Source organism: Diospyros lotus, chromosome 7 (genome assembly GCF_014633365.1).
Source record: "Diospyros lotus cultivar Yz01 chromosome 7, ASM1463336v1, whole genome shotgun sequence".
Lineage (NCBI taxonomy): Eukaryota > Viridiplantae > Streptophyta > Magnoliopsida > Ericales > Ebenaceae > Diospyros > Diospyros lotus.
In genome coordinates, this window is record NC_068344.1 from 23,805,165 (window position 1) to 23,833,163 (window position 27,999).

At 34.6% G+C, this 27,999-nt stretch overlaps 1 protein-coding gene across 5 annotated transcripts in view; it reads right to left on the minus strand.

Moving 5' to 3' along the window:
• Positions 1–10,649: 10,649 nt before the first annotated feature.
• The window catches only part of LOC127806208 (dolichyl-diphosphooligosaccharide--protein glycosyltransferase subunit 1B), a 36,872-nt gene continuing 19,522 nt past the window's right edge, over positions 10,650–27,999 (minus strand). Inside the window, exons 8-10 of one of the 5 annotated variants that reach the window (XR_008024367.1) lie at positions 19,050–19,176; positions 18,919–18,973; positions 10,650–10,927 (exon numbers count right to left, since the gene is read on the minus strand). Coding sequence is in view for 1 of the 5 variants with exons in the window: in XM_052343346.1 (XP_052199306.1) it covers positions 19,054–19,176 (123 nt within the window). In the remaining 4 variants the exon portion in view is untranslated. Of the gene's footprint in view, positions 10,928–18,339; positions 18,699–18,725; positions 18,974–19,049; positions 19,177–27,999 lie in introns of those variants that run through there. The other 4 variants (XR_008024369.1, XR_008024368.1, XR_008024370.1 and 1 more) reach the window with 4 other exon arrangements.

The window sequence follows — 27,999 nt, forward strand, 5'->3', positions numbered from 1 at the left end:
AATGTCAAAATTGAATAAAATTGAAAATTGACCCAAAATTCAAGATATATTAATCTATTAGACCAAAAATTACATCTTTCTCAATTCTTTCTTTATATAGATTAAAGGGATCATTCAGTGCTACACTAACTATGTTCTTGTAACTAAAACAAAAAAAAATGAAAACATATTTTCAAGGGACAATACTTAATAATTATAGTTTTAACTTTTTATATTTAAAAAAATTAAATGAATATGAACTTTGGTGTAATGATAACATTATTCTTATTATATTGTGATTCATAAGTTTAAGAAAAGAAATAACTATCCATATTGTGGTTTTTTAGAAGTAGAATACATAAAAAAGATTTTAAAAATAAAAGAGCAAATCAAGTGTTTGCTTAAATATTAAAACAAATATATCGTCAAAGCAATTCAAAAATATATTTTTACCGTTTATAAATAATTTCCGTAGGTGTTTTTTCTTTGGGATTTATGGTCAGTAATAGTTACATTATTTTGTATGTAATTCTTATTTTATAATTTGTTGTTTTATTTAAAATATGTTTTGCAATATTCTATCAAAAGCTTTATCATCACGCTAACAATGACACTTATAGTTACAAGTTACATTGACGGTGATTGTTATCATTAAACGATTATTAATAAGTTATATCTTTGTATTATTTTATATAAAGATTATATGTATGGTTATAAGTTTTTGTCAATATCATAACATTACAATGGAATAATTCAAATAATCTCATGTTTGAATTGTAAAAAGACCCACTTTTAGCAAAAGTAACATTAGGTGGGAAAATGACCTTCTTGTCCAACACTCAATGAGCATGACAAGACACCTTAACTTGAGATTTATTAAAATGTAATGAGAAAAGTATATAGGGAAAAAGGGTAAGTTGCAACTGCATGGTGATTGGTAACTCCATTGATGATTACAAAAACAGATTAAGTGCCCCCCAGAAATGAGGCATAACTTATGGGTTAGGTAGGAAAGAAGCTCAACTAGTGAAGAGATTGTAGTGTTATGTTTGCTTAAATTAAGGTTTGAAGGGGGGATGTGGAAAGCAGCAATCCAAGTAGATGTGGATGTGGATGTGGATGCTGCCCAATCTTATACCACTATTATTCCTCATTCCTTGAGCACCTTTTTTAACTTTGAATATACATCTTGAGAGCTGAATAAGTAAATTTAAATGCTAACAGATGAGGATTGAGGGGCCTTTATAATCATTTTTTTCTTCTGCTTTTCGTTAAAGACAACAGTAGACGATGGTTGGTTTTTGAATCTATAGAGTGTCGTTTTATCAACCTTGTATTATAATTTTTAAGTTTGTAGAGGGAAGAGATATTGTAGATTAATTTTAACTTAATTTATGAAGAGTACTTAACAATGAGCAGACCACCAAACACAAGTGGTGCCAAGTTAACAGAGAAAACATTTCAAATGGGTGGTCTGCAAAATCTTTACAGATGCATTAATGTCTTTAGGATGATCTTTAGATTTGTCTTCTAAGTCAAATTGAAAAAAAAAATTATTTAACATAAAAATTACACCCTAATTTTTAGTCAATTACACATCTAGGCAAATTTATTACAATTTAAATTAATTGTACATCTCGACAAATTTGTTGAGAATAATGAATTTAATGATATAATTGAAATAACAAAAAGTTTAGAGATACAATTGATTATAAATTACATAATTCAACGGTGTTTTTAAAATAACAAAAAGTTCAAGTGTATAAATAAAAATATATATATAAATATAAGGATTAAAATATATATTTGGACTATATGTATATTGGGGCGTTTCTAAACCAAATCATAAATGCACGAGCATACTATATTGAGTAATGCTAATAGTAATGATTGATAACGGTGTTATCAGTTATATGTCACATCCTTATTAGAAGAGGTATTAGACAAATGAAACAAATAATACATGATCTCTTTAATCTACTCTAATATAATGATACCGTCATTGGTCATAATTTCTAATATTATTCTATCATTTTAGGACTTATTAGTGGCAATTAATTAAGGCAGTCCACACGTGTCCAATTAATTAAGGCAGTTCTTGAGGGTCTGTTCGGTTGCCCCCCAAAGGTGTGAAGCAACATGTCCAATTAATTGGCTAATCAAATGGATGGTTGATATCCCTTGGCTGTGAATTAAAAATGTCACAAATAATAAACAATGCACTAATGACTAAAATATTAAGTTTACGTCCTTAAAGTGAATGAAGCTACGTTTGCTATTTGTAATGAAAATGAATTCATTCACGCAATTGAATGGACCCTAATTTGCTTCTTAAAGTATGCTTTCACACTAAATTTTTTTGACTATTTGCTTGTTAACATATGCTTTTCACACAAAAAAATTTTGTTACTCTATTGGATGGACCCTAATTTGTTCAACGTAAACAAATTGATAAAAAAATAGACTCTATTGAAAGAGATTGAATCTACACACCCACTTCCTTGTAAGTTCGCGTTGAGCAACGTAACAGTGCTTTTACAAATTTTTCTTATTTGATAATATTATTTAAACATAATATTTTAATACTCACAAAATTATAATTATTTCTTTAAAAAAATGATAACACTATTCTATAAAATTGTTGATTAATTTTTAAAAATCATAGACATTTTCACATATAGCCAAAAATTTTGAAAGAGTAGTTAGTTAATAGTTTTATAAAAGCGTCTTGTAAATATTGTGTTCAAATAGCATTGCCAAATTTTATTTATTGATGTCGAGACCGGGCCTTAAATTTGTTTTCAAATTCTTACTTACAAGCAACTAGTAAATTAATGTAAATTAAGTAGTTGACTATTATTATAAAAAAAGAAAAGAAGTTGCTCATAAACTTTGTCGAATTGAACAACATAAATTTTAGATTAAAGATAAAAAATAATTAGTAAATTAGAATTTGTATAACAAATTTTAAATTAAAAATTAATATGTTATTGTTATTGGGTTTATTATTGATTTATGGCCTAGGTAAAATGATTGGATATATGCAATATCCTATAAATTAAGTGCACCCACCAAATAAATAAACACCTAAAAGTGTATTTATATATGGGTTTCCTTTTAAAGTGGTTTGAACCATAATCACCGAAAAAGCTATTATAATAATCTCTCTATCTCTCCCTCCCTAGTAGACAGACTTAAGTTTTAAGAAGAGTTTTCGTCAACTTTATTTAATGAATGATTAAAAGCTTTCTTGTAATTCTGAGTCACTGCCTAATTAACTTGTACATGTTGAATAGCATGATGCAACCCACCCATAAGATGCGTCACTTCAGGCCGGCAATAGTTTTTATTATCTATTATGTTGTTAGCTGGGGATGGTAATTGCAATCGAAATTGAATCAGTCAATACGGTTAAAAATTGTTTGACTAAGTAATGGTATGATTTAGAAAAAAATCGAATATTGTTTCAATAGATATGATTTGATTATGATTTTTACTAAATCCAAACCAAAACCCAAACTGAAATTGAAAAAAATGTGTGGGTAACTGAACCGAATTGAACCGAATATATACATATATATATAATATTTATTTACTTAATATATTATATATAATCATAATATATATTGACTAATATATTTTTTTACAAGTATTTTAACTAATGTATTACAAATATATAAAATATTTAACATTTACAAAGTAAATAACAAATAAAAATAAAACTTAATCTTAAATTATTTTATTTTTATCAATTAAATAATTATTAATAAAAATAACTAACTAAATATTTAAAAAAATAAAACATAGCGAGAGATGCCCCACCTTCCTATGGATCAAACTAAAAAAATTATAGTTAAAATCGAAATCGAACCGAAAATGAATAATTTGGTTATGGTTTTTAATTTTTAAAACTAATGAATAATGACTTGATTTTGTTTTAATAGTTTAAATTTGATTTAATTATAATTTAAAAAAAAAAAAAACAAATCAAATTATTGCCAACCCTATTGCTACCTAGCCACTCAAGAAGAGTTCCACTTAATATTTACTTGCCTCCATTTGGATTGAAGGGCCAAAAACATAGTGTTTCGGTTTCAGATATAATATATATGATTAATTTTATTTAATTTTTAATAAAATATAGGTGGAGCATTAAAAAAGATAGGTGTAGTTAAGCCTATTGTGAATAACGCCTGTCTTTATATTTTAATCTATATAACCTATTTGAACGTGAGATGATGTGAGTTTTATTATAAATTATTATTTTTTAATAAATTAATGGAGTTGAGATGAGTTTCAAAAGTTGTGTTTAATAAAGACTTGAGTTGAGGAGAATTAAAATAATTAAAAAGGACATAAAATATATTGTTTTACATTTTACACAAAGATAATGTTAAAATATATATATATAAAAAATAGAATATATAGTTTATCTCAAACTAACGACACCTCCTCGGATGGAGTTGGAAGAATTATTATTATAAAGAATTTGATTTGATAGTCGATGCCCAAATCAATTTAAATAAAAACTCAAGGCCGAAAGCTTCCTGATGATATTATTATTTAAAAATAATATGTATCATATAATAATATAATATAATTCTTCACCAAAAGCAATTAGCTTAAATATTATTTTTGGGGGGTAGTTCGGATCGGAATAGAAGCATGCCAAATGGGTTGATTTCCCCAAACATTACCATAGTTGGTCTTGAACAGACATTAGAAGAAATCTTGACTTTTTTTAAGTACGGTGCTTTAAATTAAATTTAGATAATCATCCATCACATAAAAATTAAAATTTAAGAACAGAGTGTAATGAAATCCCATTCCACCATTGAATTTGTAAGCCTTTTGCGAGACTTATACCATGTCCGGAATTAATCTTGTCTTTTATGTTTTTAAATACATAAAATAAGAATTATTGTCTTGAGACTCGATTAAAAAAAATTATTTCAATGCTTAAATCAATAAAAAAAATCCAAAAAATAACTTACAGTATTTTTAAAAATAGTATATGATATAGTAACTTTGGTTTATCTCTCAAAATTTTTTTATACCTTTTAAATAAAATTTTGTGATGAGAATTAATTAATTATTCTTAATTTTCCGAGTTGGAAAGTGATTTGAACTGAAATTACTAAATAAGCATGGAAATCCTATCCTAGGCGCATAGAGGTTAGGACATACGGCACCACTAAGGCCCATAATGCCCACCTTGTGTCCCTCTCTACTAACTTTAAACTTTATCTCTTTCTTGGAATATAAGGATTGTCACATGGTGAGCATTTTTCCTATGATAATTATATCTAGAAGAGAATTTAATAGATAAGCATTTTAAAACCTTCTCAATCTAAGCCTAGAGGATACTTCAATGCCCATGTTTTGCTTATATTAAGTTCTTCTGCATGGCTTATCTTTTAGTGTTTCAGTATCCTGAACTAACCTTATCTATTATCTTGAGACCAGTATTCTAAAACGCGATAAACGCTAGTCGGGCGCCAGATTGGGGCCTAGCGCCTAGGCGGAGACTAGGCGAGGCCTAGAAAAACTACTATTTTTTAAATTAAAATTCATATTATTCTAAATGTACATATAAATTAAAATTCATATTATCTCAAATACACATATAAATTAAACAAAGATTATGAAATATTAATATAGATTATTAAATTTAGAGTTTAGACTTTGTGAAACACAATTTATAGGCATTAAAAATAATAAAATCAAATAAAGACATAATAACAAAATACAACAATAACAAAATATAACACACACTTGGTGGAGGAAGAACAACTCAACAAAATACAAGTAACAAATTATAACCAACAGTAACAGCAAGCAGCTGCAACAAAAACACTCGACGGAGGAAGAAGATCAAGAACCAGCAACGCAAGAGATGGTGGCGGCGTTTGAGCACGAGAGAGGCAACAGCAAGTAAGCAGCGTTACTTACTGCTTACCAGAGAAGGCCCAGGGTGAGTGAGGAAGATGTGCCGCTTAGCGCCTTGGCTCCGCCTAGGCCGAGTTGTAGTTCACTACTTGAGACTCAATTAAGAAGACATGTTTCAATGCTTAAATCAACAAAAAAAAAAAAAAAAACTTCAAAAGATACCTTTAACAATATTTTTAAAAATAATATATGATATCGTAAGTTTGGTTTATCTCTAGAAATTTTTTTATTTCTTTTGAATTAAATTTTGTGACAAGGATTAATTATATTTTTTTATATCTTTGGTTTATCTCTAGAAGACATGTTTCTCAATTTTATGAGTTCGAAAATAATTTGAACTAACGGGAATATTTGGTATAGGAGAAATTTTTAGATTTTGGAGATTTATGATTTTTGAAAATTTTTGAAAATTTTTGATTCACAGTATTTAAGCAATTCTATGTTTGATAAGTTTTAAACATTCTCAAGAATGTTAAATAATCTTTTATGAGAATTTTACATTTTATATTTAATTTAAATGCAACATTTCTAGAAATCTATGCTATTTTTTCAAAATTACCCTTATTTGATTTTTTGTTTTAAAATGATAAATTCATTCTAGCATATAAAATATTAAAACCCACAACCTCTTTAGAAAGCTAAAAAATGTCATTTTTTTTAACACGTCATGTATATATGTGTGTATACAAAATATATATGTTTGTATAAGAGGATAAAGGATATTTTAGTCTTTTTATTTGTTAAAAACTTTTCTTAATCCGTGAGAATTCAAGATTTTCAACTATCATGAAAATATTTTTATAAGAAAGTTGATTAAAAATAAATTTTAAGAATATTATTTTTTTAATATTTTTTTTAAATTTGTACTAAACATGAGAATGTAAAATCTAACTTAACATTCTCAATAATCTAAAATTTCTTCTATACCAAACGCCTACTAAAATTACTAAATAAGCATGGAAATCCTATCCTAAGTGCATAGAGGTTAGGACATATGGCACCGCTAAGGCTCATAATGCCTCCCCCCTATGTCCCTCCATAATAAATTTGAACTTTTCTCTTTCTCAGAATATAAGAATTGTCACATGTTGAGCATTTTTCCTATGATAATTACATCTAGAAGAGGGCTTAATAGATAAGCGTTTTAAAACCTTCTAAATCTAAGCCTGGAGAATACTTCAATGCCCATGTTTTGCTTAGATTAGGTTCTTCTGCATGGCATATCTTTCAGTGTTTCAGGGGAGCATTATTCATTCAGGATTTGAAGTCCTCAATGGCGTGGGTCATTTGGGATTTTATCATGTACTTTGATCGATGCTTTGACCTCTAGTGTGACTTCAATGGCATATGACTCCTGGTTTTACGTAAATTTTCTTAATTTCTAAGACATAATCAAAATAGTTATAATATTATTACCAATGAGATAATACAATTTCTCTTTTATGACAGAAATAACTCGTTAAGTGCGCAATGAATGATAAAATATTAAATAGACCCCACAAAATTTAAATTGATGAAGAGAATTAAGTTGAGTTCACCAGAAAAAAGAAACAAAAAAAAAGAAAGTTTCTAGAGTGCATTTGTTTTTGGCTTCCAAATGATTTTGAACCTGCTATTGTGCCACTACACTACGCGCCTTCATCTTGCTTTTCTCTTTATGCTTTGTTTCATTGCTCTTTGGTTTTTAGTTTTTTTATTTTTATTTTTATTTTTGTATATGAAAATAAAAAATTATATTTAGTTACCTATTGCTGCTTAAAAAATTTTAAAAATTCAATTTCACCCATAATTCATCACCTCAAATGATCGACAATTTTCATCGATTGTGACAAAGGTGTTGTCCATTAACTGAGGTCAGAGTAGGAGTTCAAAATTCCACAACTAGATCTAGTGCGAGCCGAGGCGAGGATGGCATGCCCTGCTGTATAAATACATTATTATATATGTAAATTAAACATATATATGTATCTTAACCTAAATAATCAAACCCATATATGTTTAGCTAGTTACTTATACTTCTTGTGTCTATAATACATAAATATATTATGTGGCTAGAGTTGATCATCACTAAGTATGTACAAAGCCGAATGCATTCAGTAGCTTTCCTCGAGCCTAAGCTTTTTCAAAAGAATCATGCTAGATGTATAATTTTTTGTACATCTTGGACTACATAAGAGGGTATTATGATCAAAATACACTGTACCTCACATGCGCCTCACGCGCCTCTATAAGTCTCATGAGGAATTTTTTTATCATTGATATACCTTTGTGTAGCTCAAGGTGTACACAAAGGTGTACCAATAGCATTTTCCTTTTCAAAACCTACTCAACCTATAAAGGCAGGACTTTGGTCTCCTAATATAATCTCTTACGATTAAGTTAGTTTTAGTATCAAAGGTGGAATAGAGGAATAGTATACAATAATTGGCCTATTTAAATTTGTCTCTTTATATAAGTATACTATGGAGTCAATGGAGGGCAATGATCATGTCACGTGGGTAATTAGATCTCGGTCCATGAGCTTGTATTGATAAGAGGTGGTGGAGATCTAAGCCTAGATTAAGGTTTGGATCCAGTCACTCAGGTTAGGTCTTTTACTTAAATTTGGTATACTCTCAAATTAAATCCTAACTTAGATTTAGAATTTTAGGTACCTATTTATCTTCATCCAAAATAAGTACTCTGGGACACATGTCACTTCTAAAAGTTCCAAGAAAAGATGTTTATGTAATTTTATCTAAAGTTAGGATATTTCCATCACTTGGCCCCACTCTATGGGTTGAGCTCTAAGAATCAAGTTAGGGAGTACATGAGAACATGCCCCTTGGTTTTCTGACCATTATACATCTAGCATTTAATGCCTGACCTAACTAGCCATCGTGCTCCTATTACTAATAGGATGGCTGCCTCATTCACACATTCTCAACCAGAAGGACTAATGTTAGAACAGAGAGACTGAAGAGACAAAATGATGTAAAATACTTCCTTAATCTCTTATTCATGGATCTCAGTCATTAAATACTTAAAACTAATACATCATCTAATTACAAGAATGCCATTATTTGTTTATCAACCAAAACAAATATAAAACTATAAGCTACATACTAAACAATAACTAAACACAAAAGTAAAAAATACAAATATAACATACAACAGAAATCCATATTCAATAAGGGCATATGAAAATTTAGAAAACCATTGCCTAGAAACCTGCTTAAGCCCATATATAGATTTATGAAGTCGGCATACCAAACGTTCCCCCTTAGGTTGAGCATCAACTTTAGGACTATAACCAAGAGAAAGATTCATATACACTTTCTCAAAAAGAAAGGCATTATTAACATCTAGTTGAATAAGGGGCCACTTATTAACTGTTGCTAAAGCCAACATCTTAACATTAACTAATTTGGCAACTGAAGAAAATGTATCAAAAAAATTTAACTCTTCTTGTTGTGTGTATCCCTTTGCCACAAGACGTGCTTTATATCTCTTAATAATACCACCTGATCTATATTTAATTTTATACACTCATTTCCACCCAATAACCTGCTTATCATGAGGCAATGAAGTAACTGTCCATGTATGGTTCATATGCATAGCCTCCAATTCTGCTTTCATAGCATCCCTTCAATGCACATAGGGCATGGCTTGATGATAGATGGGGCTCAAAGGTAGTCAAAATATTAAGAAGTAAAAGTTTATGAGCATGAAATAAATTTGAGCAAGAAACAAAATAGTCTTAAGGATATAAAGATTTCGTAGAAGGATAAAGATTTCGTAGAAGGTTAAGAAGTCTGGGATAACAAGTTGTAATGAAAATCTTGGAGAGAAGAAAGAGGCCTTGAGACCCTAGTTGATCTACGAGGAGGAAGATGATCACAAGGAAAAACTAAAACGGAATCAGCAACATAACCCTCAACTGGAACATAATCAGCATGAGAAGAAATGAGCTGATGTTGAGAATAAGGAATGACCAAATTAAGAAAAAGATCCACCAAATCATGAGAAGAGAATACTATGAAAGGGAAAAATATTCTCATGAAAAACATCACGAGATACAAAGAAATGCTTAGCAGCCATATCATACAGCCCATAACCTTTCATGCTAGGAGAATATCTGAGAAAAACACAAGCAAAAAGCTCTAGGGAAAAATTTATTCCTTTGAGAAAATAATGTGGATGCATAGCAGAGACAACCAAACACTCTAAGATAGCTATAATCAATAGGTGTATGACAAAGAAGCTGAAAAGGAGACTGTTGATTTAATACTAGAGTAGGAGTTCGATTGATTAAAAAGGTAGCGATGAGAATGCACTAACCCCAAAATTAGATAAGGAATCTAGATTGAAACATCAATGCCCTAGCTACATTAAGGAGGTGCTGATGTTTGCGTTCAATTATTGAGTTTTGTTCAGGCCTCTGAATACAAGAAAACTGATGTAAGACGCCTTTATAATCAAAGTAATCTTGAAACCTTAACTCAGGTGCATTATCAGACCTAAACATCTTCACCTTAGCGTTAAATTGAGTCTCCACCATATTGAAAAACTTGGGAATAATGTCTCTAGCCTCATATTTATGTCTCATTAAAAATACTCAAGTGAAACGTGTGCAATCATCAACCAAAGTCAAGAAGTATCTATAACCCGCATGTATAGGAATATGATATGGATCCTAGGTGTCACAATGAACAAGATCAAAAGCAATTTGAGAGATATGATTATGAGAAACAAAAGGAAGTATCTTTTGCTTAGCTAAAAGGCAAACCAAACAATGAGAATCATCACCACTATTTCCAAAATATAACACATTTTTCAGTTTTTTCAACTTGTCAAAAGAAACATGTCTAAGTTTAGTGTGCCAAGTGTTTCTACTTACAACATGTGCCACAGTGGTAGATTTAAAATATTTGTTTGTTAACAAATCAACACCAGCATCAATCACATAAAGATCTTCAAGAAGTCTACCCTTGCCAATCATCTTCGAAAGATGTACATCCTGAACAATACATGAATGAGAAGAAAAACTAAGGCTCATAATATTCCCTCCTACTAGAGCACTCACTAATAGCAAATTAAATTTGAATTGTAGCACAAACAACACATTTTCAAGCACAAAAAACTGACTAAGCCTGGTAGTCCCTATACACTACACAAGTATCCGAGAATGATCAGACAACGTGACATATGTATCAGTAATAGGCCTCAAGGAATGGAAAATGACATTGCTAAAACATACATGGTTAGTAGCTCCGAAGTCTATTATCCAATACTTAGGGTTATTAAGAATTGGACTCACTGATACAAAAAAGCAACTACCTGAGATCTGTTCTTATGAAATAACAGGTTCTGCTTTCAGCTTTATGACCCAAAATGGGTGTTCAACATACTCAACATTTGTTGATATTGATTAGGATTCAAGATTTGCATAAAATCCCCAACAACTGGACTGCTAGAAGAATTTTCAGATTCCTAACCCATAACAGCAACATTCATTTTATTAGAAGCATTATTATTGTTATAGTGATTAGGAGCATTCCTCTATTTCATCTTATAACCAGGAGGATAACTATGAAATTTATAACATTTTTCTATGGTATGACCATGATATCCACAATGTGTGCATATCAATCTCTCCTTCTTTTGAGATTTATTATGACCAGGTGTATTCACCTCATGTTTGACATAAAACATAGCAGAATCAGTGACACATCCTATAACACTCATTTGATTATCCTCTTGTGATATTAGGGCAAACACCTTATTAATTGGAGGAAATGGATCCATTAACAACAATTGACCCCTAACGTGAGAAACGACTCATTCAACCCTATAAGAAACGACATAGAATATTCCATCTGATAGTGATCAACCAAAACCCTAACACCACCACAAGTGCAATGTCCATAACTACAAGCAGGCCTAAAATTAGCAAGTTCATCCCATATAGTCTTGAGTTTTGTAAAATAAGCACTAACAGATAACTGTCCTTAGTTTAGATTCATCAATGCATGCCTTAATTGGAAAATTCTAGGGCCATTACTTTGTTGATACTGATCTTTAGGATCAATCCACATATCATATGTAGAATCATTATATATGACACTGGCAAAAATTTCTTTCAAAACAGAATTAAGAATTCAGGATATCACCATATTATTATTCCTTATCCAAGCATTAACAAGAAAGATATCACCTATAAGTCGCAGGATGGTACCATCGACGAAACCTAACTTGTTTTTTATGGACAAGGCAATCGTCATATCCCGACTCCAAGAGGCGTAATTATCTCCGGTCAGTGGCTAAGAAACCAACACAAGCCTAGGGCTGTCTGAGTGGTGAAGAAAATACGGACTCGATTTGTCATCAATTGTAGTGTTGTTCATCAATGAAGAAGAAGAATTAGGCGCCATCGCAGCCATATAAGAAGCTCGAAGATCAAATCAGAATATGAAAAGTTTGAACAATCAGAAAATCGATAGAAAGCCGGATATGTCCAAACAACAGTTAGATTGAACAGATCTATGAGTTAGGGTTTTGATTTTGAATGAGATCGAACAAAGCAAGATTGAACAGATTGAAGCGAGATTGAACAAATCGATGAACTAGGGCTTCGATTTTGAATTAATCGAAACAAATCGACAAACTAGGGTTTCGATTTTGAATGAATCGAAACAGAACAACAAGGTCACCTAGAGAAAAAGATATAAATGGTTAGAACAACAAGATCTAACTGGAAAAGAAACAAGAAGATCACCGAGAGCAAGATGGCGAGGACTCAAGCTATCAGAAACAACGGAGATGACGGAAGCAATGGAATCACTTTGATACCATGTTAGAATAGAGAGACTAAAGAGACAAAAAGATGTAAAATGCTTTCTCGATCTCTTATTCATGGATCTCAGCCATTAAATACCTAAAACTAATACATCACCTAATTACAAGAATGCCATTGTTTTTTATCAACTAAAACAAATATAAAACTACAAGCTACACACTAAACAACAACTAAACAAAAAAGTAAAAAATACAAATACAATATACTAATACAAATACAAAATACTTCTATAGTTAATAACTAAGGTGATGCCACAGCATCCATCTAGGATCCCCATAACAGTCGGTTCACCTTCTCTCAACACTTAAGAAAGTGCCTTAGGCACAAGCTTATTCCACACTTCTTGCTTGTGTCCCCATTATCCTTGCTCGTTAGTGTTTGGCTTAGAGTCCTCGGTCAAGCTTTCCCACTACATAGTTTTTCTCTTGTTCCCAGTCTTTCTGAAGTAGACGTGTCCTTTTCTTTTGAGCAAGTAGACATTAAGAGGATGAGCTTAAGTAATGGGCAAGCTCAAGTTTCGGGCTCTTCCATTAGCTCTAGTCTCAAAAGTAGGTTCCTTGTTAGGATGCTTGGGGAAATGGGGGGTAGTAGTGTCTTCCAAACTATCTCGCAAAATTACCAAGAAGAGTTCCAAATCTGAATTGGATCCCCCCCCCCCCCCCCCCCCTTTTTCAAGGAAGCAACAAAGGAACTCATGGGCTTGTTTGAGCTACTTGAGGATGACTATACTTTCTCTCATTTGAAGGTTCCCTAAGCCTATAAGGCTCTCAAGGGCTCCCTAGTAATCTATGTGGACGCCTTAGGCGTTAGTCTTTACCTTCCTTTCCATCCCTTTGCTATCAAAATCTTCACCATAATCAAGATGAACCCCTTTCAACTCATCCCTAAGGGGTGGAGAATTTTTTTTTTTGCCTACCTCATTTGTCGTTGAGCTAAAAATGCCCTTCACAATGCCCAAATCTTTTTATCCATGTTTTCAGTTGCTATTTGTGGGAGGGGACTGTACTCCTTCACTATAGTGGCTTGAAGAAGTTTCATAGTCAACACCCCTCCCTTGATCAAGGGGTGGAAAAGTCAATATTTCTTCACCATTCCTAAGTAGGGTCAATTCTCGTTCTTGACTTTTTGAAGGAAAGGAAAGGTTAGTGCTCATTCCTTTAAGTTGACCAAGGAAGAAAGGATGACGGTTATGAAAGAATTAGTCAAGAGCATTTTAGTGCTCAAAAGCTAGTTCGAGAATGTTCTTTGAAGCTAAGTGGAATCTCTCCATCAAAGTGCTTAGAGTTGGGCCAAGCCAGGTCATTTTCCTCTTATCTCTCCTGCCTCTTTTTTTTTTTTTTTCTTCTTTTCTTGCTAATACTTTGTACCTCAGCTAACATTTCTTTAATTTTTCACAATGGCAAAGGAGATCTTCAACTAGGTTTGAATCCTTCGGGGCAAGATGATTAAAAATGAAGTGGAGAAGGCAGATCGCAAGGAATGCCGCAATGATCTGCCTAAGGAAGCACCCCTGAGCAAGAAAGCATCCTCAGGGCCTCCTCTTCAACTTGCCCCCGGAGCTCCCCAAGCTCATCCCCCCACCCCTCTTACCTCCAAACCAAAAAGAAAGGGAAAGAAGTCAAGCCTCAAAGGGGGACAAGCGAGGAGAATCCATAGGGAACAATTTATGTCCCCAGTGGTCAGCCTAAGAGGACATAATCAAGGAGGGGGCATGACTCGTCAGCTAGTCTACGATACTTGCACCCCAACCAACCATTTTGATATCAGGATTGCACCTCGAACTCCATCTCTAACATCAACTTTTAGAGCCTCTATAAGGTAAGCTTTTGACCCTTCAATGAATTTTTAAATTTTTATTAGCTTAGTAATGTTAACTTCTCTTACAAGTGATTGTCTACTTCTCACAACTCTCCAAGCAATTAGCCAAAGTTTTTTTTAAAACAAGTATGACTCAAGGAGACCCTACTTGGCAAGGAGAGCCAACTAGAAGAGAATACGAAGGTGATAAAGAGACTTTAGTTTGAGAAAAAGACACCAAGCAATCGAAGGCAAAGGTAAAGGCTAAGATATTTCATTTGGAGGTCAAATTGGACGCCTCTAGGAAGGATAGGGAATGGTGGAAGGGTTAATGCACCAAGCTCAATGCTAAGAACTTTGCCCTCATCAAGTAATTGAAGAACCCAAAGAGCATCTATGTGATTGTCGAGTCCATTTAAGCCAACCTAGATGCTGGGAAACGAGCTTTAACGGGTGCAAGGGGGAAATCCTTCGAGTTTTTTGTTCTTGATTAAAGTTAGCTTTGGTCCATGGAGGAGATTATGACCAAGGTTCAAGGGTTCCAAACTACAAACTTAACCTTAGTCAAGAAAACTGAAAGAGGTGTCGAGAGAGAGGGAAAAAAGATTGCCAATGAGGAGGTCATGGTGACTGGGCCCCATTTGCCCTGGGAAGGGAAGGACTCCTATGGTCGAGGCAATAATAAAGAATGAGCACTCAACCAAATGATGTATATTTTCTCCATCTTTCTTATACTCGGCTTATGTCCAACCTTTTTATAGTATTTTATAAATATTAATGAAGTTATTCTTTTCATTATCAATGAAGTTTTCTCTTTTTCTTTTCTCTTGCCCAAGTATTTCATGCTTGGTGAATGATCTTATTTTTGTGCGGGTGCTTACCTTCAATTTTTTTTCCATTTTCTCTTGCACAAAGTATTTTATGCTTAGTGGGATGATTTAGGTGGGAAGACCTAAATCCATAGTATCAAACTGGGACAAGGTATTCACAAGCCTGTTATGGCAAAAACTGTTGAGGTCCTTGGGAACTAACTATATATGTCCATAGCTTATCACCCCTAGAAAAATGGACAAACGAAGAGGGTGAACCAATATTTGAAAACTTATCTTTGCTTTTTGCATCCCAAGGGCTAGTACAAATGGCTATCCCTAGCTTAGTAGTGGTATAACTCCAGCCACCACAACTCCATTAGGATGTCACCATTTAAAGCATTGTATAGGTATAAACTACCCTTGCTATCAGCCCTTGGGGGAACCACCACAATGGCAACAATGGATTCCTACCTTCAACAAAGGAAACAAGTTTTATAGTAGCTAAGGAAAGAATTAGCAACTGCCCATAATCGAATGAAGTAATTTGCAGACAGAAAGAGGAGTGAAAGAATTTACAGTGGGCGAGGAAGTCTAAGTGAAGCTAAAACATTCCCATCTCAAGACACTAACCCAAGGGCAAGTATTTGAGTTGAGCTCGCAATACTATGGCCTTTTCCTATCATTGTAAGGTTTGGAAGCGTTGCTTATAAGCTCCAACTGCCAGTTGACTCCCAAACCCATCTGGTATTCCATGTATCCTTACTCAAGAAGTCAGTAGGAACACATTAAGTGAGTCCTCCCTCTTTACCCCAAATTGTTAGAGAAACTACCCTCGCTATGAAGCTGGTTGCTATAGTAGACAGAATGGTCATCTACAGACAAGTGGCACCTTTAACTCAAGTACTAGTGAAGTGATCGAACCTCCACCCTGACAATAACACATGGGAGTACTTGCCTGATCTACTTAGACAATTTTCGCAAGCCATCAGCCTTCTTAATATTTCTTAAGGACAAGAAACTTTTCAACCAGGGGGTATTTGTCATGTACCTATTGCTTATAGAAGTTGTACAATGAAATGATAGTTATAGATGTTGGGGGTTGTACTTAGATAGGAGCTTAAACAGTTGTACTATCCATTTTTGGCAAGCTTGGCGCCTTTTCTGTGATTGCTCGGATCAGTATATATACAGACTGATCCAACCCAATTTTAACATCTAGAAATACAAATTGAGATATTCTGATTTCCCTCCAAATTCTCTCTCTCTCTCTCTCTCCCTAAACCCTTCTTTGATCCTCACTAAATTGATGAGAATTCACAATCAGATCTTTAGATCTAACACAGGTATATGTTTATAATAATTTCATTAAGTCTAATTATACATGTTGAACAACCCATATATGATATGTTTGTTTTATTGTATTTGTAGCTTATTTAGCAACCATATACTCACGAGGTACTCCAGCACCTACCTAGAACCTATTTAGAAAGACAAGGGATTTGGCGCGCAAAGGTGTCATCGATATGTTTCAAGATTATTGAGTAGCACCTTCCATCTGCGTCATGCGCCAATTTGGATTTGTGCTAAGACATCCCTAGTTGTGCATACACAAATAAGGCCTTGCATCAAATAGACAGGTGAGCCAGACCTAGATTCCATTATGGGAAGATTGGCATGATTCTATCGTTGATCGGGTCCTCAACCCTTCTCATGTGGCTTACTTCGTACATGACATGATACTAAAACATCACGAGGCAATATATCTCCCCTACAACCCTTGACAAATGGTATTCCAACCCAATGGCAAGGCTAAGCATGCTATATAATGGCTATGTTTTAAGTATATGCCCATTATTCTCATTGCATGTTGTAACTTTCTTTTAGACTATAATATGTTTTGTACTTTTTATGGGAAGGTATCAAACATGCATATGAGGGACACCTTGTGGGATTGGATGTACAACAAACTCTTGTTGATGTCAGTGATTTTTTATGACAACTACACCTCATGTTCCAAGCTATCTGCCTTATTGACTATATATTGAGTATGGCTCACAACCAACCTATGAGATGAGTTTAGGGCTGTAAATGGTGCAAACAATGAGGTCATCCATGACCTCAACCGTGAGGAGGCGAATAAGATGGACGAGTTGGACATGTCCCCACCACAACTAACCTAGACGACATAGACAACACCAGAGTCACAAACAGCCCCAACCTTGCAAGTAATCCGCCAATTGTATCAATGCACCCTCTAACATTAAGGTAGGATCTTTTGCGTCTGGAATTTTTTTTGAAAAGCAATTGATTGAATTTGGTATTGATTCCTCTGTTTGGAATTCCTTGCATCTGGAATTGTTTCTCAAGTTTTTCTGATACTTGAATAAAAGTGGGTTTGTCTCTTTGTCTTCCTAAACTATTGGGAAATTTCCTTTTCCTACTTTTTCTATCCAAATAGTATCCATCTTCTCTCTCCTTTCCTTTTTTCTTTTATTTTCCTGGTTCTCTCTCCCATCTTAATTGACATTACTTAATTGCCCCCATCTTTTTAATTTCAGGGAGGACAAGTGTTAGAGGACATAGTAATTTATGCATAACATCAAAAGCAATTTTAAAAAGCAAGAGGGGCAATTGTGCACCCTCGCTAACACGTAGTTTTGCCCCTACCCCTGACCCAAAGTCGTGACTCCGCCAACTGTAGCCATCCATTCAATACTGAGATGCCAAGACATTAGAGACTAGTGCCTTTAAGACATTTGTATTAACCAATCGCAAACATGCCAACATCCCTAGCACTAGTCAACCATAGAGGACAAAATGACGTATAGTACCCCAATTGGATCTACAATTAGTTATTCTATTGGGAGACTTTAAATACATCCACTTTCATTTTCTCCTCAACATTATATTGAGATATAAAAACCATTTCACCTATGCATTCAATAAAGGAGTTGAAACCACAAATTCAATGCAAACTCAGGAATTCTCAACCTTAATTTGAATTCAAGAAACATAATGAAGTAAACAATACCCATTTTTCTCCAGTATGCCCTAAGAATGGCACTGGCCAATAGTGGAATACAAGTCAAATTTAAGCAATATTTAAACTTGCCCAAAATGAGAGACTTAATTAACATATCTGTAGAATTATCTTCATTGCTAACTTTCTTCACAGTAATGGTGCACGTCCTTTTCCCCTTATTCTTTAGTTTTCAATCCTCTGTTCACTTAAATATTTGTTTCACTCCCTCAATAAACTTAATCAACTCAACTACTAAGTTTCAAAAGTTCAGAAGAGCAAGTGCACGCAGAATCAAATGGTCCTGCAACAGGAGAAATAAGCATGCATGTAAACTCTAAAACGCCTATGAGCCCTCTTTTGTTCATATAGGAAAATGAAGTGATGCTCCCTGGAGTGTGTATTAGTCTACTTCAAGGGAAAAAAATGTACAAACAACATGTTGCTATAAACAAAATTGTAAAATTCTAAATGTCTCACAGATGTATTCCTCTGATGTTAATTAAATAAAAAGCTCTACCTACCACCAGCCTCAAGCAGCACTCGCACAGTCCAAGCCGAAACTGACTCCTGGTAAAGCTGCCCAAGGATGGAAAATAGTTTAAACATCATTTCAGCTCTAGGTCTATGATTATTGAATTAAAATCCTTTTTACCTTTTCATTTCTGAATAGAAAGATCCACGTGAAGGTAAGCTACACAAGCCACAAAAAAGAAGAAAAAAACAGAAGCCAATATCAATGGCTCTGCAAGCATGAATATTGGGTTGAAGTGGTAGTAGACCTGCAAAAGAAAAAGGAACAATCCTTGTCTTCAGGTGGCATGAATTCAGTTCAGTGAGACAGTAACTCTGAATTAGAAGGTAATAATCATTCCTCTATTGTTTTTTAGCAAAAATTGAGGACAGAAATTAACTCAAAGATCATGATTCCACTCATAATTATCAAAGCAAATTATCAAGGAATAAGCCCCTTCCCCTCTTGGCCTAGCACAACTCTAAAACCATTATGTTAGCTCACACCATTTTCTTGTCCATGTTGAAGGTCAAGGTTCCAACAATCACAATAAGGACGCTCATAGAGTTGGCAAGAACACAGGAAGCTAGAGGTTAAAAGAGCTGAGGTGTTTCTTGACAAGAGAATACACAAGCAGCAGAGAGTCAAGTTTATTAACAAGTGTCCTAGAGTGGCTAAAGGCGATTGTGACTGAAAAGGAAGGTACTAACCCATTTTTATACGGTATTAGGCTATAAAACCAAGCTCAACTAGGTATGCCAGAGTCAAGTGCTCAAGGACAAAATGCAGGTGCCTCCCTCTAATTACCCTGCAATCTATTCATGGAGTGACTACCACTTGTCTTCGTCTCAGGCGTGCCTTCTTTTGTCTCTGTAAAACTACACAGACTGAGCATGTCAGGATGGCAATGTAAGTAGTATGGCTGAAGCTTCATTCTCCACCAAGGCAGATGATCACAGAGGTTATATGCAAGGCTCACAGGTACCCCTCCGGTCCCTTTGACATGACAACTTAACAAGCTATGTTAAGAGGAATTGGATACAAGCATCCTGTGTAGGTGTGCCCGCACATCAAACCTTCTTAGACCCTCAAAGTATATGTTATGGTCCATTGCAAGATATGAGACTTGTCCCACATTAGAAGTTAAGGCTCTTGATATGGAGTTTATAACCTCTTAGGCACCCTCCCCTTGACAGCTAGTTTTTGAGGGTAAGTTCTATCCAAAAGTTATAACAATGGTATCAGAGTCAGCCCCATCTCTCCCAGTTGCAATCACGCTACAACGGAGGTGACGTCAGCATTGCAGTGTTCGTTCAGGACTAGCTGTGGTTAGGGCACAACTTGCCGTCGTGAGCGCCAGACTGCGAAGCGTAATGGTATGTTATAGTCCACTGCAAGGTATGGAACTTGTCCCACATTGAAAGCTTAGACTCTTAGTGTGGGGTTTATAACCTCTTGGGCACCCTCCCCTTGACAACTAACTTTTGAGGGTGATTTCTAACCGATAGTTGTAACAGTATAATATATTAAGATATGTATCAAAAAGTCGTACAGCTACATAAACATTTTGTCAACATTTACCTACAAAACACACGCGCATGCACAAACACACACACAAAATGTACTTCACAAAATGAGATTTCTATTTCAAGCCACAACATTTAAAATTTTTCCTATCAAATAAGGGTTTCTCCTCTTCGAGTATCACTAATAATAGAAGATTCAAGTGTTTAATTTGAGAACCAGTACAAGATATTTCATATTCTTAAGCTTTTCTCATATCTAGGGGCAGCAAGAGGGAACAGAAATCATTATGCGACTAGAGAAGGGGCTGCGGCATAGAAGATGTCTTTTTTTTTTTTGTATGACATAGGCATGCTCAATCGAGGGTCATTTATCAAATCTTAAGCACTAATGGTGCCATCTTCGTTACATGAACTCTTCCAAATTTGTTGAACTTCCAGTTTCAAACATTTGATACTTTTGGATAGAATAAGACATATTTGAGATGATTAGTTGGAAGGCACAATAAATATACAACTATACCTCAGTATATGAGATCAACTATATGAATCCTAGCTCATAATTTTCCATATCTATGACCATGTGTGCTGTAAGACCATTATATCTCATGTCTTACCCAAGTTTTTTTACCAAAATTTCTTTAATTTTCCTCCATATCTTGTACTGCTAACTTTTACATTCCATCCACTCTCCTCCCTAGGTATATCCATTGGTCATAATCCCACATGTCCAGATCATCTTCAATATGTCTCGAGCACCTTATCTTCAAGATGCCACAACAGAAACCACCTCATTTATAATCTGTGTTTCTTACATGGCTACATAACCACCATAACATCCTCAACTTAGTTACAAAAAAGCTCAATAAGATGTCATAACAAAAGTATTTCTTATAAAACTATATATAAAAATATCATTTTATACCTAAAAAGGAGTGTACTAGTTTATAACAAGTATTTTAGTCCAAAGGAAAAAGCACGTTTAAAATGAATACATTTAGCTCAAGAATTTGACAAGTCTAACACTCAGATCCAAGCATTAAAAAAGATGAAGGATAGTAAAGCAACGGGGTCAGATAATATCCCAATAGAAGCAAGGAAATGTATAGGAAAAGAGGGCATTTTTTTATTAACAAAATTATTTAATGTTATCCTTAAATAAAAAAGGATGTCAAACGAGTGGAAGAATAGCACTTTCGTGCCTATTTACAAGAATAAATGAGATGTTTCAAGCTATGGAAATTATAGAGGAATTGAGCAATTGAGACACAAACTTTGGGAGAGATTGATTGAACAAAGATTAAGAGCAAGAACCGGGGTGTTGGAAAACAAATTTGGTTCACTCCTAGTAGGTCAACAATGGAAGTTATATACTTGTTAAGGCACCTAACAGAAAGGTATAGAAATGAATAAACAAGGATTTACATTAGTGTTTATAATTTTTTTTAAAAATAAAAAATTTATGGCAAGTTTCTAAATAAGTATTATAGGGCTTTAGAGAAAAAATGATTTTGAATTGCATATATACAAGTTATTAAAGACATGAATCATGAGCATAAACATGTGTCAAACATGTAGAGAAGATACTCTACAATGTCTATCATACCATCAAAGTACTACTTATTTTGTAGGGAACAAGTTGTTGAATACAAGGAAGGTGAGGTTGATAGGGACCAAAATGGAAATGTGGATATACTTCAAGAATTGGTTGGATGCAAAGAATCGAGAAAAATATGTGGATACTACTAAAAATTCAAGCAATTCCCACAATTGAATTACATCAAGCATCTCCATTAGTAAGCCTTATCTTTTTCTAATAATGGATGAACGCACTAAACATATCTAGGCAAAGGTGCTTTGGTGTATGTTATTTGTAGATGAAATCATTTTGAAGGATGAGACAAAAGAAGGCATGAATCTAAACTCGAGATAATGAGGAACACTTTAGAATCTAGAGGTTTTAAATTAAATAGATTGAAAGTCAAATTTATGGAAGGTCAATCAGTAAAAATACAAATGTGGATGATAAATTCATATATATTTGATCAATTCAGATATATTTATGGAACATCAATTCAGTAAAAACTTAAAGATCAAGTCATCTCAAGAAAAGATCAATTCAGATATATTTGATCAATAATCCAAGAAGATGGGGATATTAATGAGGATATTACCCATAGAATAACATAATAGCTAAAATAGAAAAGTCCATCAGTTGTTTTATGTGATAACAAGATTTTGTTAAAGCTAAAAAAGTATAAGAATGAGACTATTGTAAGACTGGCTTTGTTGTATGGCACAAAATATTAGGCTAGAAAACACAAAGATGTGCAATATATGAACATAACGAAGATGATGATGTTACAACGAATGTATAATCATATAAGAAAAGATAAAATTAGAAATGAGATTATTTGCATTAAGATCAAAGTGACTCCTATTGAAGATAAAATGTGTAAGACCCAATTAAGATGATTTAGTCACATTAGAAGAAGACTAACATAAGCTTTTTTTTAGGAGAGTCTTTAGCAAAAGAGGCAGAGGAAGACCCAAGTAAAATTTGATGGGAGACACTTAGGTAAGCTATAAATTAATAAGCTATAATTCCTGTAGTTGTCCCCACATAAAGGGCATAAGGCCTGATATTGTCGTTGTTTGTTGTCAAAATTTGGACAGAACAATAATAATTAATGTATTATTCGATCATTCAATTTAGTTACTTTTGTATGTGTCGAGACCCTAGCCCTAAATTGATGTTTCCCTTGATGATAGAATTGGAATGGAGGGAGAAAACTGACAGAAATGTGGGGAACAGACGGAAAAATAGGGAGAACGGACAAAAATGAGGGGGGGAAATCTAACAAAAAGTAGGGAGAAACCAAGAGAAATAGGGGGAGAAAATAGACAAAATTGAAGAAGAACATAAAGACTTCAATAATTCATGCATAATGCCTCGGCAATGTGGGTTTAGCTTTATATGTAAGCTATCCACAAATTTTACAAGGCAGTTACCACTCTTCCACTATTAGTAATTGCTCCTAAATCACTTCCACTACTTCCCCATTACTCCATCTCTGTCAACCTTCTCTGCCAAAACCAGCACCGGAAACTAGTCTATGTGGAAGAGTTAAATAGTTAGTGTTGGCAGCTTATTTGTTATTTCTGTTTCGTTAAGTTGGCATGTTTTATTCAGCTAAATGTTTAGATGTTATGCGGTGTTGCGCGCCTATATAAGGAGAGCAACAATGCTCATTTAGTGTGTGTAATTTTGATCTTTGTGATCTGCTTTTAGTAATTCAAGTTCTCTCGTTCTTTGATTTGTTTTTCTTCTTTGTAATTCTTTTCTGCCCTAGATCTAAACTTCACGTGGTATCAGAGCCATTCTAATATGTTCCAATGGCCTCTGATCGAATTGTTAGTTCCGCCTCCTCTTCTCCTCCTCGTCAATTCTCTTCGAATAATTCAATTTCCTCGCAATCAGATTTCTTAGCTGTTGCAAAGGCTTTTAGCTATATTCCTCTGAAGTTAGACGCGAGGAACTATATTTTCTGGAAGGCACAAATTCTTGCCACAATTCATGCCTCCGATCTTGTTCCGTTTTTGAACAAGACATCTCCTCATAAGTGTGTGCCTGGTCCTGATGGTGATTCGATAGTGAATTCAGAATACTTGAGCTGGATTCGTTTTGATCAAATGCTTCTCGGCTGGTTATTCTCTACGATCAGTGAAGAAGTGCTCGCTCAGGTGATTCACTTGGAATTGTCAGCTGAGGTATGGATTATGTTCGAGAATTTATATGCAAGGCAGACATTAGCTAAATCGTTTCAACTCAAGTAGCAGTTAAGGTCTATTAAAAAGGATGGAATGTCTGTCAACGATTACATTATGAAGATTAAGACTATAAGCCCCTCGCTTGCAGCTATAGGAGAACCTTTAAATGACAATGAGTTGTTATTGGCAATTCTAAATGGCTTAGATCAGGATTATGATACGGTTGTAAGTCTTGTCACGTACAGATGGATGAAATCGATTTGGAGAAAGTTCAGTATCTACTTTTAATGCATGAACAACGTCTGTCTACTAAGAATCAGTCACTGACTGCTCTAAGCCTTGATCATGTCAGTTCTCCTTTACAAGCAAATGTAGCATCGTCTTCTTCTGCTCAAAATAATGGAGACTCAAGTTTTGCTAGAGGAGGATTCATTCAACGAGGAAATAGTAATGGATTCAGAGGAGGTAGAGGCCGTGGTAGAAATTCTAATAGACGAGTTTACTGTCCACTCTGTGGCAAGCCTGGCCACTTTGTAGATCGATGTTATTATCGATTTGATAGAAGTTTTCAAAGGATCCCTAATGGCAGATCACAAGGAGGTCACAGTGGTTATCCTGGTTCTCAATTGGATACTCGAGCTTATATAGCCTCCCTAAATGAATCTAACGGAGCCTACATGAATGACTATGGCTCATCTCAGAATTCTCACTGTGGTAATTTTCAAAACCATATTTGTATTCTTCTGACCAATTTGTTTCCTCACCTAATCTTCCAGATCAGTCCTGGTTCGTGAATTCTGGAGCCACGAATCACATTACTTCAAACTTGAATAACCTGTCCTTACATATGCCCTATCATGGTGCAGATAAAGTTACTATCGGTAATGGTAAGCAACTACCTATAACTCAAATTGGCACTAGTTCTTTACAGACCTTACCTCAATCAAATTCTGTTTTGTATGTACCAAATATCCTTCATGTTCCTAGTATGACCAAAAATTTACTCAGTGTGTCTCAGCTTACACGTGAACACAATGTTATTGTCGAGTTTCACTCTAATGTTTGTTTTATTAAGGACAAAACATCCAGACTGATGCTGCTCCAGGGACGCCTTAAGGATGGGCTCTATAGGCTAGAACCAACTTCTAAGTCTGCTGGTGACAGCAAGTCGGCCTATTCTTTAGAGTGCTTTTCAACTCCTTCAGTGTCTCGTTTTCATTCTTGTAATAGCAAAAATAAATGTAATAGACAGTACTCATTTGATCATGAGATGCCTAAGTCTGTTCATATAGCTTACACCACACCTAAAACAGATGTTTGTAAACAGTGGCATGATCATTTGGGTCATCCATCTGTAAATGTGTTACGGTTGGTGTTGAATAAAATCGGCTTGTCCTGTTCTCTCAATAACTTGTCATTTTGTGATGCTTGTAAAATTGGAAAACTTAGTCAACTTCCATTTTCTAGACATGACATTACTACTACAGCACCTCTTGAATTGGTTTATGCAGATCTTTGGAGACCAGCTCCTATTTTGTCCATAGAGGGCTTTCGGTACTATGTTATCTTTGTGGATGCCTTTACTCGTTATACATGGTTTTATCCTCTCAAATTAAAGTCAGATGCCTTGTTTGTTTTCATGATATTCCACAAGTTTGTTGAAATCCAATATAAACCAAACTTTGTGCCTTGCAAATTGATAATGGGTGGGAATTTAAGTCTTTCATTCCTTATCTTCACACTCATGGTATTCGATCTAGATTTACTTGTCCACACACTCATCAACAAAATAGTGTAGTGGAAAGAAAATATCGTCACATTGCTGAAATGGACCTAACTATATTATCTCATGCTAGTTTGCCCTTAAAATTCTAGGTTGAATCATTTTAGACTTCGGTGTATCTTATCAATTTGCTTCCCTCCTCATCTATACAGTTTCAAGTTCCTTTTGAACTATTGTATCATCATACTCCTAATTACAGTTTGCTACAACCGTTTGGTTGCTCTTGCTTTCCTCTTCTCAGGCCGTGTAACAGACATAAATTTGACTTTCACTCTTCTAAGTGTATCTTTCTTGGTTATAGTCAACATCAAGCTGGGTATAAATGTCTACATCCCTCGAGCAGGATCTATGTGTCTCGGCATGTGGAATTTAATCCTTCTGAGTTTCCTTTTCTTCAGCTGTTTTCTGGTACTCGGTCTTCTTCTTTGGGGTTCTCCAATAATTCAAGAGGTCTTCCTACAGCTTTTCTACATCCTAATATTTCTTCTTCATCTTTTTTATTTTGTCCCAGAGCAACTCCTCCTCTATCCTCTGATTCGAGAGTGAATCATTCAGTGCAATCTTCTGATTCGTCTGGTTTACCTCTATCTTCTGATATTTTACCTCTAGTCCAACCTACTGTCCAACCTGGTTTACCTAAGAACAAGTCTATCAAACCTCAACCAGCATCCTCCGTGCACCCTATGATCACCAGACTTCGAGCTAAGACTATTGCCACCTCTAGCCCTCATGCCTTAGTGAGTTCTTGTGAGCCTAGTTCAGTACGTGAGGCTCTTTTAGATTCAAAGTGGGTTCAGGCTATGGAGGCTGAGAATCAGGCTTTGGAGAACAATCATACATGGGACTTAGTACCCTTTTCTCGTGACATGAATCTAATTGGGAACAAGTGGGTTTTCCGGATAAAGTATAACTCCGATGGATCCATTCTAAAGCATAAGGCTCGGTTAGTAGAAAAAAGTTTTCTTCAAAACCCGGGTGTTCATTATAGTGAGACCTTCAGTCCGATAATTAAGGCTCCTACAATTCGTGTATTTGTTTTCATTGGCTGTTCAAAATGGTTGGGACATACAACAGGTGGATGTGAATAATGCTTTTCTCAATGCTGATTTGGATGAAACAGTGTTTATGGTTCAACCAGAGGGATTTGTCAACTCTCAGTTCCCTAATCATGTTTGTCAGCTTAAGAAGTCACTTTATGGGTTGAAGCAGGCTCCAAGAGCCTGGTATACTAAGCTGAAATCAGCTCTATTGTATTGGGGCTTTGTTAAGTCAGTATCAGATGCGTCCTTGTTCATCAAACGGACTGCTAGCTCCGTGATTTTTATGTTAGTCTATGTTGATGATATATTAATCACTGGTTCAAGCTCAGCAATTTTGCATGATTGCATAGCAGATCTAGATCGTTCCTTTGCTCTAAAAACTTTAGGAACTGTCAATTACTTTTTTGGTTTTGAAGCCTATAGAGATCACACTGGTCTCTATCTCAATCAGTCCAAATATGTCCGTGATTTGTTGGGAAATGCATCAATGCAGGACTATAAGCCTTGTAGTACTCCTATGGTTGCTGGTACTTCTCTTACTGATGATGGAGATCTATTTTCCCAACCTACGTTGTATCGTACTCTAATTGGTTCCTTGCAATATCTTACTTACACTCGGCCTAATATTGCTTTCACAGTAAATAAATTGAGCCAGTTCATGGCTGCTCTTAAAATGCAACATTGGTTGGCTTGTAAAAGGTTGTTGAGGTATATTAAGGGGACTGCTGGTCTGGGTCTCGTTTTCTCTCCCTCAGCTAAAGCTTTGTCCATCATGGTCCACACAGATGCAGACCATGCTGGCTGCAAGGTTACTCGCCAGTCTACTACTGGGTTTTGTTTCTACTTTGGTAAGAATCTTGTTGTATGGGGATCAAAGAAGCAGCCGGTTGTAGCCCATTCATTGGGTGAAGCTGAATATCGAGCTGTTGCCTTGGGAGTAACTGAAATTGTTTGGCTGAAGAATCTACTGCAAG